General features: G+C 45.2%; 1 protein-coding gene across 3 annotated transcripts; it reads right to left on the reverse strand.

The window, feature by feature from the left end:
• Positions 1-5,828: 5,828 nt before the first annotated feature.
• On the reverse strand, positions 5,829-8,866 carry LOC130867726 (small integral membrane protein 10-like protein 2A). Of its 3 annotated transcripts, XM_057759866.1 has the most exons (4): positions 8,183-8,866; positions 7,372-7,422; positions 6,216-7,208; positions 5,829-6,048 (listed from the first exon to the last, which is right to left on the reverse strand). In XM_057759866.1, exon 1 carries the CDS (start codon positions 8,761-8,763, stop codon positions 8,527-8,529), a length of 237 nt encoding a protein of 78 aa, XP_057615849.1. In that variant the 5' UTR covers positions 8,764-8,866; the 3' UTR covers positions 5,829-6,048; positions 6,216-7,208; positions 7,372-7,422; positions 8,183-8,526. The 3 variants fall into 3 exon arrangements, with proteins under 3 accessions (XP_057615849.1, XP_057615848.1, XP_057615850.1); XM_057759865.1 differs by having other exon boundaries at positions 5,829-7,208; XM_057759867.1 differs by lacking the exon at positions 7,372-7,422 and having other exon boundaries at positions 5,829-7,208.
• Between the last annotated feature and the right edge of the window lie 10,187 nt (positions 8,867-19,053).

Raw genomic sequence — 19,053 nt, forward strand, 5'->3', positions numbered from 1 at the left:
CTGAGACATAGGTGGTTGTTTTGTTTTGCTTTGTTCTGTTTTTCTGAGACAGGGTTTCTCTGTGTAACAGCCCTGGCTGTCCTGGAACTCACTCTGTAGATCAGGCTGGCCTTGAACTCACAGAGATCTGCCTGCCTCTGTCTCCCAAGTACTGGGATTAAAGGTGTGTGCCACCACTGCCCAGCATCCTATATGGATATTTTAATGGATTGTCTTTTCTTAGTAATTTGGTACTTCCATTTCTGAGTTTCTAGTATTCTCTTTACTTTATTCTTAGCATTTGAACTGTAAACGTGGATATCATTTCACGCTTGTAACCCTTGCTCTTGGGAGGCTGAGGCAGGACCAGCCTTGGCTATGGAGCGGGATCTTGTTTCAAAAGCACACAAAGATAAACTATAGAATATCACAGGGAAACTATTTTTCATCTTGTTTGTTGAATTTTAAAAGCATCTTGTATTCAGAAATCTGTGTCATGAATTTCCCAACAGAAGTTCTCTTATTTAACCATAGAGATTTTCTGTGACTTACATCCATACCCCAGGACCTTCTATACCTGAACACTTAATTTTGATCTTTTTTCTAAGAATAACAATTAATGTTTATTGAACATTTAATATCGAACAACATTATTACAAGCACCTTTCCATATTTTAATATTTTAAATATAGTATATTTCTTAATTTTTTGAGAATTTCATGTAATGTATGCTAGTCACATTTATCTTTCACTCCTCCTCCTAATGCCTCTCAGGTCCATGCCCACTTCCTTGCCCACTCTCAACTTTGTGTCTTTAAAAAAAAGAAAGAAGGAAGGAACGAAAAAACAACCCTGTCTGATGTGTGCTTAATAGATAGGCCCAGGTTTGGGAACCATCCACTGAAACATTGGTTACCCACCAGGGGTTGCACTCTTAAATTAGTTCCTTTCCCCCTCCAAGAAGCCATCAATTGTCAATAGCTCCTCAGTTATGTGTGGGAGATCATGAGCCACTCCCCTTCCAAGGTTTGGTCTTATGATTATTTTATTTTTAATTATGGGAAGACGGGTAAAGGGTAATATACCCATGAGTGAAGATGCTCACGGAAGTCAAAAGAGGACCTTGGATTCTGCAGATCTAGAATTACAAGCAGTTGTGAGAAGCTCAACGTGAGTGCTGGAAACAAAACTTGGGTCCTCTGCAGGGGCAGTCTGCACTCTTAACTACTGAGCCATCTCTCCAGCTCCTTAAGTTTGATCTTTTTAGTCATGGCTCTGAATGCTTCATCAGTGAGAAAGAAAGAAAATCTTTGTATGTGTATGTGGGTTTTTAGAGACAGGGTTTCTTTGTGTAACAGCCATGTCTGTCCTGGAACTCACTCTGTAGACCAGGCTGGCTTCAAACTCACACAGATCCACCAGCTTCTGCCTCCTGAGTGCTGGGACTAAAGGCGTGCATCACCATGCTCGACCTGAGAAAGAAGATCTTAGTGAGAAAATACTGTCTCCATTGTAGTGTTTGTGTAACAGTGGGTATTACTCTGGCCGGGCATGGTGACGCTCTTCATTTCTGTCGGAGTCTCCTTGTGCTGTGTGCCCCTTGGTGAGAGCAACTGGCAGGAAGTGTGTTTGGGCATGAAAGCACATTCAAATGGGCTCAGTGTTCCTGCTTGCTGGTAGAAGGCAGCATGGGATCAAAGTGCCCCCAACTGCAGTTCACTCCAACGAGAATAGCTCCCTGATGCCACAGCGTTTGTCTGACAGCCTTGCACACATCCAGATCTCAGGCATCACCACCCAAGCCCACATTGTTCTAGGTATAGGCCCAGCAGGTGCTGCACTTCCACCATCTGCCACTAGGGACTTCTAAACCTGGGCAAGGACGCAGGATTGCACAAATTTATTCAATTTCCTGCTAGCACAGTTAGTACTCAAGAGACGTGAGTTCCATGTCTATGTTTCTTTTCTTTCTTTCTTTTTGGTTTTTCGAGACAGGGTTTCTCTGTAGCTTTGGAGCCTGTCCTAGAACTAGCTCTTGTATACCAGGCTGACCTCGAACTCATAGAGATCCGCCTGCCTCTGCTCCTGAGTGCTGAGATTAAAGGCATGTGCCACCACCGCCCAGCCTATGTCTGTGTTTCTGACCCAAATCCCACAATGTATAATTTTCAGTGAACTTGCTTCAGTGGATACCATTCAGTACATGCGGAGCTGCAGCAATATGCATTTGAGTACAGTCTGGCAAAGATTGCTGGGAGTCCCATGGACAAGAAAAATGCAAGGAATTCATGTTTCCCAAAGTAGAGTTTGAGTGGAACCTTTTCAGAAAGGCTCTGCTCATGGCATCACAGTTCTGTGCTGAGAAATTCCTAAGCCCTTAGATTAGTTGGTCAGGTGTTCATCCCAAAGCCATGTATGAAGCCTCTGTTAACAGAAAGGTTCTCGTGGGGACTGAGTCTTGATGATGAGCCTCTTTCAAGCCACGGCTTGGACACGAGAATTAACTTTCTTGAGTCACAAGCAAGCAAGTCAAGATGTCCTGGCTCCTGTTCGTGGCAGACAGTACACTGGTGTTGCAGAGGCACGCATAAATCACACAGTTCCAGCCCCACCCCCACCCTGCCCTCACCCTGCACGGGGTGCCTGTTTGTTGCTGGCTGACTTTCTTGGCCCCCCAGACCCGCTTTCGGTTCCACTCATCGTTCCGGCCGCCTGCTGTTTCTGTGTGCTTCACTTTGGAGAGCAGCTAGTGTTCCTAAATGATGCTGTGTCATGTGTTAGTAGAGAGGGTGAAGGATGGAACGAGCGCCACTTGTCTACCGCGCATATTCAAGCTGACAGCCTGTCCCGAAATCATTTCCCATTAATCAATGATGGAAAAGAACACCCCATTTCCTCTTTTTAAAAACGCCCTGCTTCTGTTTGAAAAGACAAATACAAGTGGCCAATAGACATATGACCACATACTGTCCTAATGTGTATTGAAAGCAATCTAAAATGGATTCTTATAAAAAGCCATTTTAATGTATCAAACTGAAATAGTTATAAGCCTAATGGATGTCTGACAGACAATGGGGTCAAGTTCTCTGTCCACAAAGACTAGGAGACAAGATTTAATTTGGGTCATGAATGGTGAAGAGAGAAAAGTTTTAGGAAAGTAATGGGCTCAACTGAATATATTGGTATTGGAGAGAGAGAATTGTACCCAGCTTGAGGCAATGGAAGACTGTAGCACTTTTTTTTGTTTTTGTTTTTTGAGACAGGGTTTCTCTATAACTTTGGAGCCTGTCCTGGAACTCACTCTGTAGACCAGGCTGGCCTTGAACTCACAGAGATCTGTCTGCCTCTGCCTCCCGAGTGCTGGGATTAAAGTTGTGTGCCACCACCACCTAGCAGACTGTAGCATTCTTAAATGCTGTTGTGACCCAGAATGTGACCCTTTCCTCAAAAAAGTATCTCACCCCTGGCTGAGTTGAAGAAAGTAACTTGGTACCACAATGCTGGAGCTAAACAAAAGCCCCACCCATGTCTACTTACATCTAAAAGCATGTATTTAGAAACCGATCACGAGTATGCCAGGCATTTATCCTCCATGACAGTGGTCATTTCATCGCCTATAAAACTGCATAACAACAAACAAAAAAATGATACTCCCCCCCAAAAAAAACTTCTAGAAAACAGAAAAACCGTGAACAGAAACAAAGGGCATGAGAAAACACGGAGAAATGCAAAATACCTTCCTACAAGGGGCTAAGGCAGCTTTGAATATAGAAAAAAAATCAACTATATGGAATGATAAGCGAGAAGTGGGAGGAACGAAGAACGGATTTGCCACAGCTCAGTTTCACATTCTACTCCCCCGCGCCCCCACATTCACCCAAGACTCCGCAGCCTTTGTGGGGAGGTTCAGCAGGGGATCAGGGACAGGAGCGTTTGTTTGCTCTTCGCTCTTCTCACTTTCTTCATACATTTTGCTCTGTTTATCCCAGAACTGCCTGATTACTGCCAACTTGCTCTGTCCTGACTCAGTCACTAAGATTAGAACTTTCCAGAGGTGGTACAGAGAGAAGATGGCCCATCTCTGCATGGCCCTAGCTGCTCCACATAGGGAGCTCGGTTTGGAGCAGGCCAGCTCCCCAAAGCCCAAGCTTTCTTATCCGAGTCCACGCAGAATGGACCTTTTTACCTTTGCCCTTCCATCATTTTCCAGTCTGCCTTTCTCTTCCTACCCAGGAACAGGGATGCAGAAAATGGGCTTCTCCTTCCTGATCTATTTTAGACCCCATCTCTTTTTTTGGACAGAGGATAAGGGTGTGGGATTATGCTGAGATTCAGAATGCAAAGCACAGTGCAATCACTGGGCAAGATCTCCTTGGAGGTCAGTTCTCATCACCCGGCTCCTTTTCTTCCTAGTAACTAGGCCGCTCCATGACCTGTTGACAAATGTCACACAGCTTTTCCACCACTGAATGCCCACAAGCACGAGAAGGTCACTGAACAAACCAGTGCACGCTGTGTGGTGCGCTGTGCTGTACCTCTGTACCAGGCATCTGGCAGAACTAAGGCGGAGAGCCTGGTTCGGCGTTTGCTGGGCACCACCTATCACCATTACAGGCCAAGTCTGCCTTCCTCCTCTGGTTTCCTGGACCAAGAGATCCGAGAGTGCATGCTAATGAGGCAGGCAGGATGGAGAGGGTAGGCTCAGTGGCTCGGATCTGTGCTTGGACTGGCAGATGCCACACGAACTCACTTCCACCACTGCTAGGAGTGCTGTCCTTATTCCGGTTCCCTGACCCCTGGGGAGCGCTTGGAGGCTCATAATGAGTATAACCTGAGCCCCTGAACTCTGGCTGTACTCCTCTGCTGAAGCATGCTTCTTTAGTGTACGGTGGATGCTCCTCCCGCACTCTCCAGGTTCTTCCTTCCCAGGCTTCTGGCCTCTTCTGGAGGGATCCAGCCTTGAGCTCACCATCCACTTTCCTAGATTCCTCCTTTCCCGCCCTCCCCTTGAGCCTCACTCCCTCTTTCTATCTTCTTCAACTTCTTTTGGAGGCAGGGGCATGTTTCAAGACAGAGTTTTCCTGTGTAGCCCTGGAACTCACTCTGTAGCTCATGCTGGCCACAAACTCAGAGATCCCCTTGCCTCTGCCTCCCAAGTGTGCCATCACCACCCATCTTCCCCAATTTCTTAATGTCATCTGTAGATTTTTGTTTTCTTTTTCTGAGCCTTGGCTGTCCCGGAACTCCCTCTGTAAACAAGGCTGGCCTCAAACTCAGTCTCCCAAGTGCTGGGATTGAAGGCGCGCACCACCACTGGGCGGCTTGTCTGTTAACCACCTTCTCACCTCAATCCTATCAGTTCCTGGTTTCTTTGGAGGAGCCCAGGGGAGTGTTACTCTGAGAGAATAGACTTTGACTCCTAAGGCCACGAGAAAGCAGGCATTCAGCACCATTCCCTTATGGGTCATTTATCTTCTCAGAAATTCTGACCTGCACCAAGTGACCTCCAAGATCACAGCTACACTTCCCTTTACCCTTGAAGTTCAACTTCAGTTAAACATTTCTGACATCAGTCTCTAGAAGCAAAGAAAAGACCTATGCTTCTTGACCAACTGGAACATTCTGGGCCTGGCTCTATTGTTGCCCACTTGGTGTGGGGGGAGTGGAGGGTGCTGGTTCTGTCAAGGGTGGTCTAGGAGGAGGCTCTGAAGCTGCAGTTTCCCTGCTCAGCTCTCTGGATGCCCCCTGCTGGGCTTGGAGCATGCTGTCCTGTACCCCACCCACTTCCCCACACTAGGTATGGTATGGCACCCTAGAAAAGCAGGAGGCATCCAGGCAGTATTTGGTGTACTGAACTAGAGGATTTTCTTTTAACTTTGAGAGACAACAACATGTGGCAACATCAGAAAAGGCAACTCTGACCAGACAGTGCTGGCAGCGCAGAGTTCATCACACATGGAAATGTACGGCCATCCGGGTCCAGTCTCTGAGCTGATTGAAGCTCCACTGCTTGCAATACAGACAGCAAGGAGATAAAGTGCATCACGACCCCATCACACAGCCAGGGCACTGTGGAGGAAGAAAAGCAGCCAAGAGGTGGGGAAAACAGAGGCTCACAGACTACTCAGGGCCAGAATGGGACACAAACACAAAGCAGAGTCCTAGCTCTACCCCCATCTCCTGGTCCAGAGTCCAGTCCATTGCCAGTGCCTCTGACCTCACACCACAGCCCATACCTGGACATGAGCAGGGAGGGGCTTCCTGGAGCAGGAGGTCTAAGAAGGCAGGGCCTCTGTCTCCACACTCATTTCTCCCAGTAGGTCAAGGCTGACCAGCATGCTGAAGGTTTCCATATCAGGAATGGAATGCATGGCCTTCAGACACCAGTGACGGAGAAGCTTGGAGGAGTGTAGGTAAGTAGTAAAAGTATCCCTTGGGCCATCCTTGGGCATTTGGAGAGTCTAACCTAAGAAGGGCCTCCTGGACAGACTGTGCTCAGTATATCTGGAGGAGAATTTTTTTCCCATGTGATGCCTGGGATTGGGCTACAAGCCTGGGAACATAGAAAGAGGGCCATACCATGGGTCTCAGCCTGTAGCTCCTCGACTTCCCATGAACCACAATGCCATCATTGTAGTCCACTACCACACACCTGCTTAGGGGCCCCTGATGGAGAGGACTACTTTCAGGAAGTTCTTGAACCTTCCTCTCTCTTCATGAACTCAACATCTGCCTGTCTTCTAGTCTACTCCAAGGAAAGGCAGGTGCCCAGCTACCCTAACCCACAGCCTCTCTTTCTCCCTAGGTCCCTGGCAGCTCTCTACTCCCTCCCCACCCTGGCGTCCTTCTAGGTCATGAAGAAGACTGCAGAAGGGGTGGGGGAATGCAGGTCCAGGGCAGGCTGAGTTCCCCCTTTTTCTGTGTGTAACAAGGGCAAACCCAGCCCGGCACTTGAGCCCCATTGTGTTCATGAGATGAGGGAATATGTCTCCCTCACAGTGTTGCTAGGAGATAACCCGAGGTACACTGGCATCTTTTCTATGGTGGGGCCAGAAGGCCTGAGCAACCCCACCACTCTCTAGGCCTCTACCAGAAAGGCCCTTCCTCTTCTAGGCAGGTTCTTCACTCAGCTGCTCCCCGGGCTGCTCAGGAACAGAGGCAGGCATCTCTACATAGGGATCCATCTTGAAATGATCAGAGAAGGGAGCCATCACCCAGAAGACCAAGGCCTGAAAAAAAAGAAGACTTCAGAGTTGGCCTCCTGTGCACTCTGCTTCTCCACCCTATCCCGGCAGCAGCTGCTTGCTGCTGGAATCCTTCCCACTTCCCCAGATCCTGTGGCACACGGCTGCCAGGCTGCTCATGGCTGGAAGATGGGCTTCTGGGTCTCACCAGTGTCGTCGCAGGTGCTGCTGGGCAGACAGGGAGGATGGGAGAAGCAGGCTGTGGGGGAAAGAGACGATTGTAACCAGTATTTCCTGTTCTTTCCTGTCTTCAAATGCAGAGAACCTCAGGAATGCCCCAGACTGGGTTAGGGGAGCAAGAGGGAGAGCAGGAGGAGCAGGCAGAGGACAGTCCCCTGCCCCATCCCCAAGAGTGCAGGAGGCAGTCTGGAGAAGGGCTGCACAGAGCTGCAGAGACTAACCTTGGGCCTGCATGCAAAGAAGGGGACAGACCTGAGGTTTGGTTCAGAAAAGAACTGTCCATTTTATCTGACCACCTGACATAGGGAGACCGATGGGCAAATATTTACTCTTCTAGCACCTTCCTGGGGGCTCACTGGCCTATTCAGGGTTCAGGTTACATCTCAGATTGCTTCTACAAAAAAGGGACTTGAAGCCAGGGTGGTGGTGGTCCATGTCTTCAATCCCAGCACTCAGGATGCAGAGGCAGGTGAATCTCTGTGAGTTCGAGGCCAGCCTGGTCTACAAGAGCTAGTTCCAGGACAGCCAGAAATGTTAGACAGAGAAACCCTGTCTCGAAAACAAACAAACAAAAAAGGGACTTGAGGCTTGGAGGTGGGTGAGAGGGGCTCTCTGTCTCCCAATACCCTATCATGGAACCACCACCAGGGACACGGGAGAGCCTTGCCTACCTTTTTAGTTTCCAAGCTTGGCTACGCAGCAGGTGTGCCATGGCGTATTCCCTATTTCCACAAACGAGTTATACCCACCAGCCCCCATTCCAACCTGTCCGCGCCTACCTTCCTGCACAGGGCCTGGTAAATCCTGCGGTAGCACCCCCTCTTTCGGGTTCTCCCTCTTTCTGGCCAATCGGAGGCAACAGGTTTGCCAGACTCTGATAATTCTCTGGATGCCGCGGAAAATGACTAGGCTGCGAAGGGTTTTTGCAGTATGGGATGCAGTACTGTGGCCCTCCTCGGAGGCCTAAAATGGAGGGGCCCAGGCAGTCCCGCCTGCGCCCCGCGCCGCCGTTTCTGGGCCCTGAGCGGCCCCACGGTCCTTCATGCGGCCGCCCGGCGGGGATGGCGGGGTGGCGTGGGTGGCGCTCTCCACCCGGGGGGCCGCCGTTGTGGCCGGCGATGGCTCACTCGATCCGCACCTGCAGGCGGACGTTGAGCATCACCGAGGCCACCATATAGAAGTAGGGGAAGTTCACGCGCAGCCGCCAGGCCAAGTCGAAGAAGGTGAGCAGCGTGCGCGTGAGCCCCTTGCAGAAGGCGCTGTAGGAGCCGCGCGTCGCCGCCCAACGCGACAATCGCATTGCCAGGCCGGATAGGGCTGCAGCCGCAGCTGCAGCCGACAGGGCCGTCGACACCGCCATCGGCCTGGCTCACCAGCTCACCCGCTGCAGAGCCAGCTCAGTGCGCGACGCGGCGCTGCACCGCGACAAGCCGCCCAACGCTGTCTGCAGCCCCGCCCTCGGGCTCCGGGTCCTTGCTGCCTCCAGTGCTCCACCCACCACCCCGCAGCCTCAGTGGCTCTCCGCCTCCTTGCGAGACCTGCGGCTGCTCAGCTCCGCCCCCTCGCCGCAGGCTCTGGGCAGAAATCCTTCCCCTAGTTCAGCAGGTATCTTTGTCTCATCCTGAGTACTGCTGCTACAGAATGGCCGCAGAAGTCGGGCCGGGCTTGCTTGGCCTTACTGCCTCAGTCCCACAGATGGGAACCCTCTCTCCACGAAGTCTCATACCAAACAAGTGCCTGTCCCACCTGTTCAGCTTGTTATTCCTAGAGTGCACAAATACTGAACGGCGTGAATGGTGCGCTGCTAGGACTAGCTCTAGGGAAATACTCTAGAATGGAGGGGCTTAAGGACTAGCTAGCTCTCGTGGACCACTTTTGCTAATTCTATAGGAAAGCATATCCAGTAGTTCTCTCCTATGCACGCTAACACCCCTCTTCCACCGCCTCCTTGGGAACCAGGTACAAGGACTCATTGCACCTTTCATTATTTGCATAATGCCCTTAACTGCCCCACGTAGTGTCATCAGATCAATCGTGCATGCATTTTGTTCCATTTCTGTTGTGTTTGCCGGCTGCGTTTTCATGTTAACACCTAATCTTTAGATCAGCAGGTTAAACCAAATCCAACCCAAAGCCAGATTGTCTCTGGCGATGCGGGCAGCATTCAGTCACCTATGCAAGGCTGAGAGGAAAACAGCCAAGATTCCGCATTGTAGAGCGTTCCTCCGTTATTGTGTTCAGTGGGTTAGGTGCCCGAAGGGCATTTTTGTCTTAGGATATTTTCCCCTTAAAATTGATTTATCCAGATAAAACTTCAGAATAAATCAAAGATCATCTGTATTTATTAATAGGGAGTAGAGTGATCCTTCCAAATTCGATTTTTATTTGACAGCACATCTTTAGTTATTCTAGGGGCTGTGCATAACCACATAATTTTAGAAGTAAATAGTGAGTACAAAAGGCATTGATTGAAATTGTATTAAATAGACCAGTTTTGGGGAGAACTGACACCATTTTTATGTAAATTGTTTCATGTTAAGAACAGAGTCTGTCTTTGTTCATCAAGATGTTTTTATTTCTTTTATTGAAATTTGTATGGTTTGGCATTGAGATCCTTTTTACATTTGTTATAGCTACTCGAAAATACTCATTTTCTTTGAAAGCACTATAAATGATTTTGGACTTTTAATCTCAGTTTCCATATGCCTGTTCATTATTAGTATATAGAAATGTATCTTTGTATGTATATGTGTCTGCATGCATTCCTGTGTGGATTCACATGTATGCGTAGGTGTGCATGCATTCCTGTGTGGATTCACATGTAGGCGTAGGTGCGCATGCATTCCTGTGTGGATTCACATGTATGCGTAGGTGCGCATGCATCCCTGTGTGGATTCACATGTATGCGTAGGTGCGCATGCATCCCTGTGTGGATTCACATGTATGCGTAGGTGCGCATGCATCCCTGTGTGGATTCACATGTATGTGTAGGTGTGCATGCATCCCTGTGTGGATTCACATGTATGTGTAGGTGTGCATGCATCCCTGTGTGGATTCACATGTATGTGTAGGTGTGCATGCATCCCTGTGTGGATTCACATGTATGCGTAGGTGTGCATGCATTCCTGTGTGGATTCACATGTATGTGTAGGTGTGCATGCATCCCTGTGTGGATTCACATGTATGTGTAGGTGTGCATGCATCCCTGTGTGGATTCACATGTATGTGTAGGTGTGCATGCATTCCTGTGTGGATTCACATGTATGTGTAGGTGTGCATGCATCCCTGTGTGGATTCACATGTATGTGTAGATGTGCATGCATCCCTGTGTGTGGAGGCGAGAAGACAACGCATGGAGCCTATTTACTTCAGTTGTTGGACCGTCTCTTCATGGCTAAGAGCCCTTCCAGTAGACCAGAGGGTCAGCAAGCTCCAGGGATCTGCCTGTCACTGCCTTCCCAAGATCTGGGCTTTTAAACTTGTGTCACTGCCAGGTATGACCGCACAAGTCTTTGATCCTAAGCAGCAGAGGCAGGCAGACCTTTGAAAGTTTGAGGCCAGCCTGGTCTACATAACAAGTCCCAGGCCAGTCAGGCCTACATGGTGAGGCTGTGGACTAAAAAGCCCAACAAACAAACCAAAAAGCCATCTCTGCCCCCTGTGCCTCCATGCCTGGCTTGGGGAGGGAGTGAATGTGGCTTGTCTCTTAAAGAGACAGAACACATCATTACACCCTAATGGCCGTGTGTGGGCAAATGCGTTTTCTAAATCACTGATTTTGAGTATCTTTAGAAACTAAGATTACAACGCTGGGTGTGGTGGCACACACCTTTAACCCCCTTACTGGAAGGCAGAAGCAGGCAGATCTCTGTGAGTTCAAGGCCAGTCTGGTGTACAAAGAGCTAGTTCCAGGACAGCCAGGGCTGTTACACAGAGAAACCCTGTCTCAAAAGATGAAAAAAAATACTATTTTAAACTTTCATATACCTAACTTTTTGATTCAGTCTCAATTTGTAGCCATACTTGCCTGGAACTCACTATGTAACCTAGGCTGGTCTTACTTTTGTGTTATTATTTTAATTGTATTTATAATGAACAAATGCCAAACACATTAAAAATGTGTGTATGTACATGCATGCTAACAGGGACATACACCTGCATGTGTGTGTGTGTCTGTGTCTGTGTGTGTGTGCGCGTGCTCGCATAGCTGCATATGTTTGTCCGTGCAGAAGCAAGAAGTTGTCTATCTATCTCAGCACTAGAATCACTTATGGGTGTTTGCTAGGTACAGCTGGCGTGTTACACAGTCTTGGGATCTTAACTCTGGCAGGTGGATGGATCTCTGTGAGTTCAAGGTGTGGTGGCACATACCTTTAATCCCAACCCTTGGGAGGCAGAGGCAGGTGGATCTCTGTGAGCTCAAGGTGTGGTAGAACACATCTTTAATCCCAACAGGTGGAGGCAGAGAGGCGGGTGGATCTCTGTGAGTTCAAGGACAATCTGTTCTACAGAGTGAGTGCCAGGACAGCCAGATACACAGAGAAACCTGGTCTCAAAAAAACAAAAATTAAAAAGAAAAAGAAAAAAATAGAGTTTAAATTAAAGCCAAGTAAAGATGGAAAATACAGAGTCTGGATGCTATATGTTATTGTGTTACGGCTGCTAAACAACATTTGATTATAGATGTTGCTGAATTAATCCAACCTATTTATTTTGAAAATGCCTTGACTTTAAAATATAAGTCAAAATATATATGTTATTTTGGAGAAGAGGCTTTGCTTTTATTTATACAGGAAATGGGAGGCTCTGGATTCATTCTGGGTTAAGAAAAATCAAGTTGGATCAAGGAAGACCTCCTGAGAAATCCAGATGGCCCAGATGTCTGAGTTCTACATCTAGAACAGATTCAAAACTGCTGACTGAGATGATCAAGCCTCACAGGATACTCAAGTCAGGACTTGATCATAATTCTAAATGTTCTTTAGGTCCCCATAAGATTATCAGTGCCACCAGTCAGCAGGAAGTAGAAAAACTATGCCCACATTCCCAAAAAATGGACTATGGATATTTTTCTTTGTTTAGAGTGTTGGATACATGTTGTTATGGACAATGGTCAGGAAGAAAGCTAAACAAGGGAGATTAGATTCAGAATTCTTGTTTTGAAAAAAAGTGTGTGTGTGGGGGAATGCTGTAGGACAATGGTCTTGTACTTTGTAAAGATTTGTCACTTATATTTTAATAAAATGCTGATTGGCCAGTAGCCAGGCAGGAAGTATAGGCAGGGTGACGAGAACAGGAGAATTCTGGGAAGAGGAAAGACTGAGTCTGCAGTTATCACACAGAGACAGAGGAAGCAAGATGAGAATGCCTCACTGCTGAAAGGTACCAAGCTGCATGGCAAACACAGACAAAAATATAAGTTATAAAAATTATAAGAAAATCTTGAGCCACTAGGCCAACCAGTTTATAATTAATGTAGACCTCTGAGTGTTTCTTTGGTACTGAATGACTGTAGGACCAGGTGGGACAGAAAATCTCGATCAACAAACTCCATTTTTAATTACTGATGTCTTCATGATTGTACACCAAGTGCTCTTAACTGCTAAGCAAGCTCTCCAGTCCCTAGCGAAATAATTCTTTCAAGGAGTGTTTGCATATAAACTACAACTTACCCTCAATTGTTTTCAATCATTACAGCCCCAGATTCCTCAGTCTACAACATTATACTGGGATATTGGTGCCTAGGCATGAAAATACAAAACACCAGAAGAATACATGAATTTGTATCATGGTTATAGATATAAAAAAACTTCAAACAAGCCATAATTTTTAGAGGAGGTAAGTAGAAAAAGTAGGCATGGTAGTGCACGCTTACTATCCTGGAACTTGGAGGGCTGAGGCAGGATGAAGCCCAGCATGACCTACACAGTGAGTTCAAGTCTAGCCTGAAGCATATAATAAGAACTTGCCTAAATATCTGAGGTTTAGATTGATAATAAGGATAGTTATTACATTTTTCAAGGCTAGTTTCTTTTGGCCAATAGAAATTAAGTCTTGGGATATGGTGTTAGTTAACTGAAATATAAATGTTTTAGGTATATTGCTCTTCCTCCTAGATTGGCACCTTTATTATAAAACTTCCTTCCTAACCCTATAGCTTTTTATGGGTGACTGCAAAGTTTGGTCTAATATAACCCTCCTTATAAATGGGGTCTTCCAGGGAGCCTCTGAACAGATCAGATAATAATTATCTGAGGGACTTAAACTTCCTCCTCCATTTGACAGTTCTGGTGACAGCCAGGCTAATGTTTGCACTTTCATGTGGGCTTAGAATTAGAAGGACAACAAGCATAACTGCCACAAATACTACCTGTTTTCTCAAATTCTTCCTTTCATTTCCTGACAAACATAAGCATTTGAGTTATTTTTATGACCCTAAAATGCTGATTCATATGATTTGCCAGTAGTTTTACTGATATTTTGGAGGTGAGAATTATTTGTGGCTTTTCCTCTGCCATTTTTAGCTTGTCAGGCTTTGATGAAAGAATGGACAGTTAAAATAATACTGTAGCAATTTTAGACATCAATCTCTCCTGGACTCACTGTCCTTGTTGCTTAATTGTTTCTTGAGTTAAGTGGCTAAACTATTTTATCAATGTTGTTTCCCCTGTAACATGGAGAATTTTGACCAGCAAGGAGAAATACTTTATAAAATGTTACAACAAGTTAGTAATTATATATATAATTTAGAAATTATATATATATTATATATAATATGATACTGAAAAGTAACAGTATACAGACCAAAAAGATATACACACACATATATATCCACATTTATGTAAATGATGTGCATGTTCTTCTGTATGTTGTGAATATATTTTATTATCATTGGTTAATAAAGAAGCTGATTTGGCCAATAGCCAGGCAGAATAGAGCCAGGCAGGAAATCCAATCAATGTTAAAGGGAAAAAGAAGGAGGAGTTTGGGAGACACCAGTAGCAGTTGGAAAAACAAGATGTGAGGTAATAAACCAAGAGCCCCGTGGTAAAATACAGACTATTAGAAATGGGTTAATTTAAGTTTTAAGAACTAGTTAATAATAAGCTTGAGGTATATATATATATATATATGCATGCTTGTGACAACAATGAAAAAAGAGTCCATGAATTTGAAAGAGAGAAAGGAGGCGTTAAGTGGGGAGGAAAGGCAAGGAAGAAATTTAATTATATTATCTCAAAAATAGAAGAAAAACTAAAAAAATAAAACATATACTGTTCCTGACATTAATATAACAATTTCAGCTTTCTTTGGGGTACTGTTTTGCACATTTTAATGTAATTTATTATTTTATTTTTGAATTGCATATGATAATTATGTATTTAAGGGATATACATGATAGTTCAGTCTTTTCCCACACTTTTTAAAGTTAGTTTTTTAAGAATTTCATAGTGATTATGTACTTATGTCCATTCCTTTTTCTCCCACAATTTCCTCTCAAGTTCATGATCTCTTCTGCAATTAATATTGTTATGTGTGTGTATTTAAAATGTATTGTTTTCCACACTGTAGTGATATTTCATTTGTATTTTAATAAATAAAGTTTGCCTGAAGATCAGAAGGCAAAACAGCTACACTGGTCAGCCATACAAACCAGGCAGTGGCTGCACACACCTTTAATCCCAGCACTAGAGAGGAATATAAGGTGGGATGACTCAGCGGTTGTCTGTTCTTCAGAGAATGAAAGTTCTAATTCCCAGCACCCACATCCCACAACCCTCTGTAATTCAGTCCTAAGGGATCTGATGCTTTTTTATGGCCTCTGTGGGCACTGCACACATGTGGTGTACAGACATATATGTAGGCAAAACACCTATGCACATTATGTGCATAGGTGTTTTGCCTGCATGAGAGTGTTGGGTCCCCTGGAATTGGAGTTGCAGACAGCTGTGAGCTGCAATATGGGTACTGGGAATTGAACTGGGGTCCTTAGGACGAACGGTCAGTGTTCGCTGAGCCATCTCTCCAGCCCTACATATAACATTCTTAAGAAAGAAAAATCCAGTCAGCCAGTGTTTATGTTTTTATTGACAATTTAGCTCATTCAAATTTAATACAACTAGGGTGTGGGAAAAGGCTCAGTGGTTAGCTCTTAAAGAGGACCCAGGTTTGAGTTCTAGTATCCACAGGGTGACTCACAAGTGATCTGGCGCCCTCTTCTGGCCTCCTGGGGCAACAGGCATGCACGTGGTACTGGGACAAAACAGTCATTTACCTAAAATAAAATCAATTGAAGTTAATGTGATTACCAATAAGATAGAATGTACAGTTGGGTAGTGGTGGTGGCGCACGCCTTTAATCCAAGCACTTGGGAGGCAGAGGCAGGCGGATCTCTGTGAGTTCGAGGCCAGCCTGGCCTACAAGAGCTAGTTCCAGGACAGGCTCCAAAGCTACAGAGAAACCCTGTCTCGAAACAAACAAAAGATAGGATGTATAGGGTCCATTTTGATATTTTATGTATTTTATGTCTTCTGTGTCTTATATCCTCAATACTTTATTGTCTTTTATTTATTTTAATATCTATATCTTCCTACTCCCCTTTATAAAATGATTTATTTATTTATTTATTATGTATACAGTGTTCTGCCTGCATATCATAAAAGGGCACCAGATCCCATTACAGATGACTGTGAGCCACCATGTGGTTGCTGGGAATTGAACTCAGGACCTCTGGAAATCTCTTAAGCTCTGAGCCATCTCTCCAGCCCCCTGCCTTTTATTTTAAACAGGTGCTTTCCTGGCACACGGTTTCACTTTATTTTGTGTGTATGTGTTTATGTCTGTGCATGTACATACGGAGACTACAGAACAAATTTGAATGTCATCCCTCAGGTGATATCCATTTTATTTATTTACGTGTGTGTGCATGTGCGTGTGTGTGTTGTATGCATGTGTATATGGGTGAGTGTGTTTGCCTGTATATGTGTATGTAGAGACCACAGATTGACATGGAATATCTTCTTCTATTGCTTTACTTCTAATTATTTTAGAAAAGGTCTCACACTAAACCTAGAGCTCGGAGTTTCTTGGCTGGATCGGCTATGAGCTAAGCGCCCTTCCAGGATCCATTTGTCTCCAGCCATCGCCGCCCTACCCATCAGTTCCTGGGTTACACATTTGCCAGCACATCCAGCTTTTCACATGAGTGCTGGGGATCTGAACTCGTGTCTTCGTGCTTGTATCCGCTCAGCCACCTCCTCAGCCCACACTTTGCTTTTGAAACTGGGTCACTCACTTGTAGAAGCTCACTGAAGAGGTTAGGCTGGCTTACCAGTGAGCCTCAGAGATTATCCTGTCTTTGCCTTTCCAGTGCTGATATCACTGGCATGTATGCATCTGAGTCAGGCTTTTTACAACGGGTTCTAGGGATTCAGTTTATTGTCTCATGCCTGTGCCGCAAACACTCTACTAAATGAATTATCTTCCTGGTAATGTGGTATTATCTTTTGTTTTTTAATTATTTTTTAGATAGAGTCTCACTATGAAGTTATGAAGTGCACACACACACCTACCTACTGAGTCCAGTTTTTGTTTTTTAATTTTTAGATAGAGTCTCACTATGAAGTGCACACACACACCTACTATTGAGTCCATTTAGTGTTGCTTGCATGCACATGTGTCTACAATTGAGCACTTAGGGACTGATCACCTATAAGAGAGCTCGTCCCTGGAGAAACCATTTCTCTCCGCAGCCACTGATCGCCTGCAGCTCTTCATCTAGGGGTGAGACCTCTGAAATTCTGGCCGTCCATGTTGGCATGTCAACTGGTGTTGCCATTATGCAGGTCTTTGTCTAGGCAACCATACTGTTGAGATTCCATGTTGGCTCTGCTTCCCTGTTCTGTCTGGAAGATGCTAGCAGCAGCTGCCCTGGTACTCTCTGGCTCTTAAAAATCTTTCCACCCCCTCTTCGGAGATGTTCCCTGAGTCTTAGGCTTAGCCGTTGCCTTGGAGATGTACTAACCAGGCTTGGGCTCCCCACGATTGTCATTTATTCTTTTTTTTTTTTTTTTTTTTTTTTTTTTTTTTTGGTTTTTCGAGACAGGGTTTCTCTGTGGTTTTGGAGCCTGTCCTGGAACTAGCTCTTGTAGACCAGGCTGGTCTCGAACTCACAGAGATCCGCCTGCCTCTGCCTCCCAAGTGCTTGGATTAAAGGCGTGCGCCACCACCGCCCGGCTGTCATTTATTCTTTATATTTTCACCAGATGTAGGGTTTGTTTTTGTTTTGTTTTTATAAAAAAAACCATAGTTTTAGGCCAGTTTCTCAGTGTGTACCCTGGTGATTACAATTGATATCTTAAAACAAATTAGTTTAATGTATATCCTAGCTTCAAGCGTATACTAAAATTTGCATTACTTTATATCCCCCCCAAGAGCCTATGTGTGTCCTCTTCATAACGGTGATCTTAAAATAGTAACATTTGTAACTTGGGATCCAAGAGTGTTTAGAGGAAAAGTGGGGAAAACTAACGTCTTTCATGGTCTCATCTCCGAACACAGCGTCACATCAGCAACATTCTTTTTGTAGCAATCTCAAAGGTGCCCAAATTCAAAGGCAAGGGCCATAAACTGTGCGTGTTGATGGAAACCCAGCTAAGAGTTTGCAGAAAGGCTTGCTAACTGTCACAGCAGGTTAAGAAATCAAGTGTTGGTGCCTTTGCCAAGGTCATTTGTTTGGTGAACACAGAACCTCTCAGTACTAATGGCACTATTTCTTTGTTTGAAAAGTGAAGGAACTGGGATAGGAAGTACAGACGTCCCTTTCTTGTCCCCTGGTGCACACATAGGCATGCGATGTGTGTGTGTGTGTGTGTGTATAGCACCATGTAAATAGCATCTTAAGATGAGAGACTCCAACTTTGCCAGGATGAGCTGCCTCTGAAGACAGTATCCTTTCACTCCCAGTTAAGACGGGGGACTTGGTTTCTTCTACTTCCACACAGGGAGGGAATCTTATGGGGAAATACATAGCTAAAGAAATATATAGAGTGTATTTTCTTTTCTTTCTTTCTTTATGGTTTTTCAAGACAGAATTTCTCTGTGTAGTCCTGGTTGTCCTGGAACTCATCTGTAGACCAGGCAGGCCTCAAACTCAACAAAGGTCCTCAAACTCAACCTGTCTCTGCCTCCTTAGTGCTGGGATTAAAGGCGTGTGCCACCACCACCCAGCAGAATGTATTTTAAAAATAAGGGAAAATAGCTTTCTCCAAGGGCCAACAGGTAGGTTTTGATTATAAAAAAGACCTTCAAATTTTGAGGCAATCTCCAGTAATTCATAATTCATGCATTAGGGCACAGAGAAGTGCATATGGCTCAGGACTGAGTAGCTGCTTCTCTTCCCAAGGTTCGGCCCCCAGCACCCATACAGAAGTTCACAACTGCCTGTAACACCACTTCCAGGAGATCCAATGCCCTCTCCTGACATCTATGATTTCATGCACAAACATGGTATACATATACGCTTACACACACACATAAAATAAATATCCTTTGAAAGAAATGTATTAAATACAAATTTTTAAAATATAAAAATAGCAATATTTTAATGTCTTAATATAGTTAGGAAATGTGAATTTAGTTTTGTCTAGAC

Source organism: Chionomys nivalis, chromosome X (assembly GCF_950005125.1).
Source record: "Chionomys nivalis chromosome X, mChiNiv1.1, whole genome shotgun sequence".
Lineage (NCBI taxonomy): Eukaryota > Metazoa > Chordata > Mammalia > Rodentia > Cricetidae > Chionomys > Chionomys nivalis.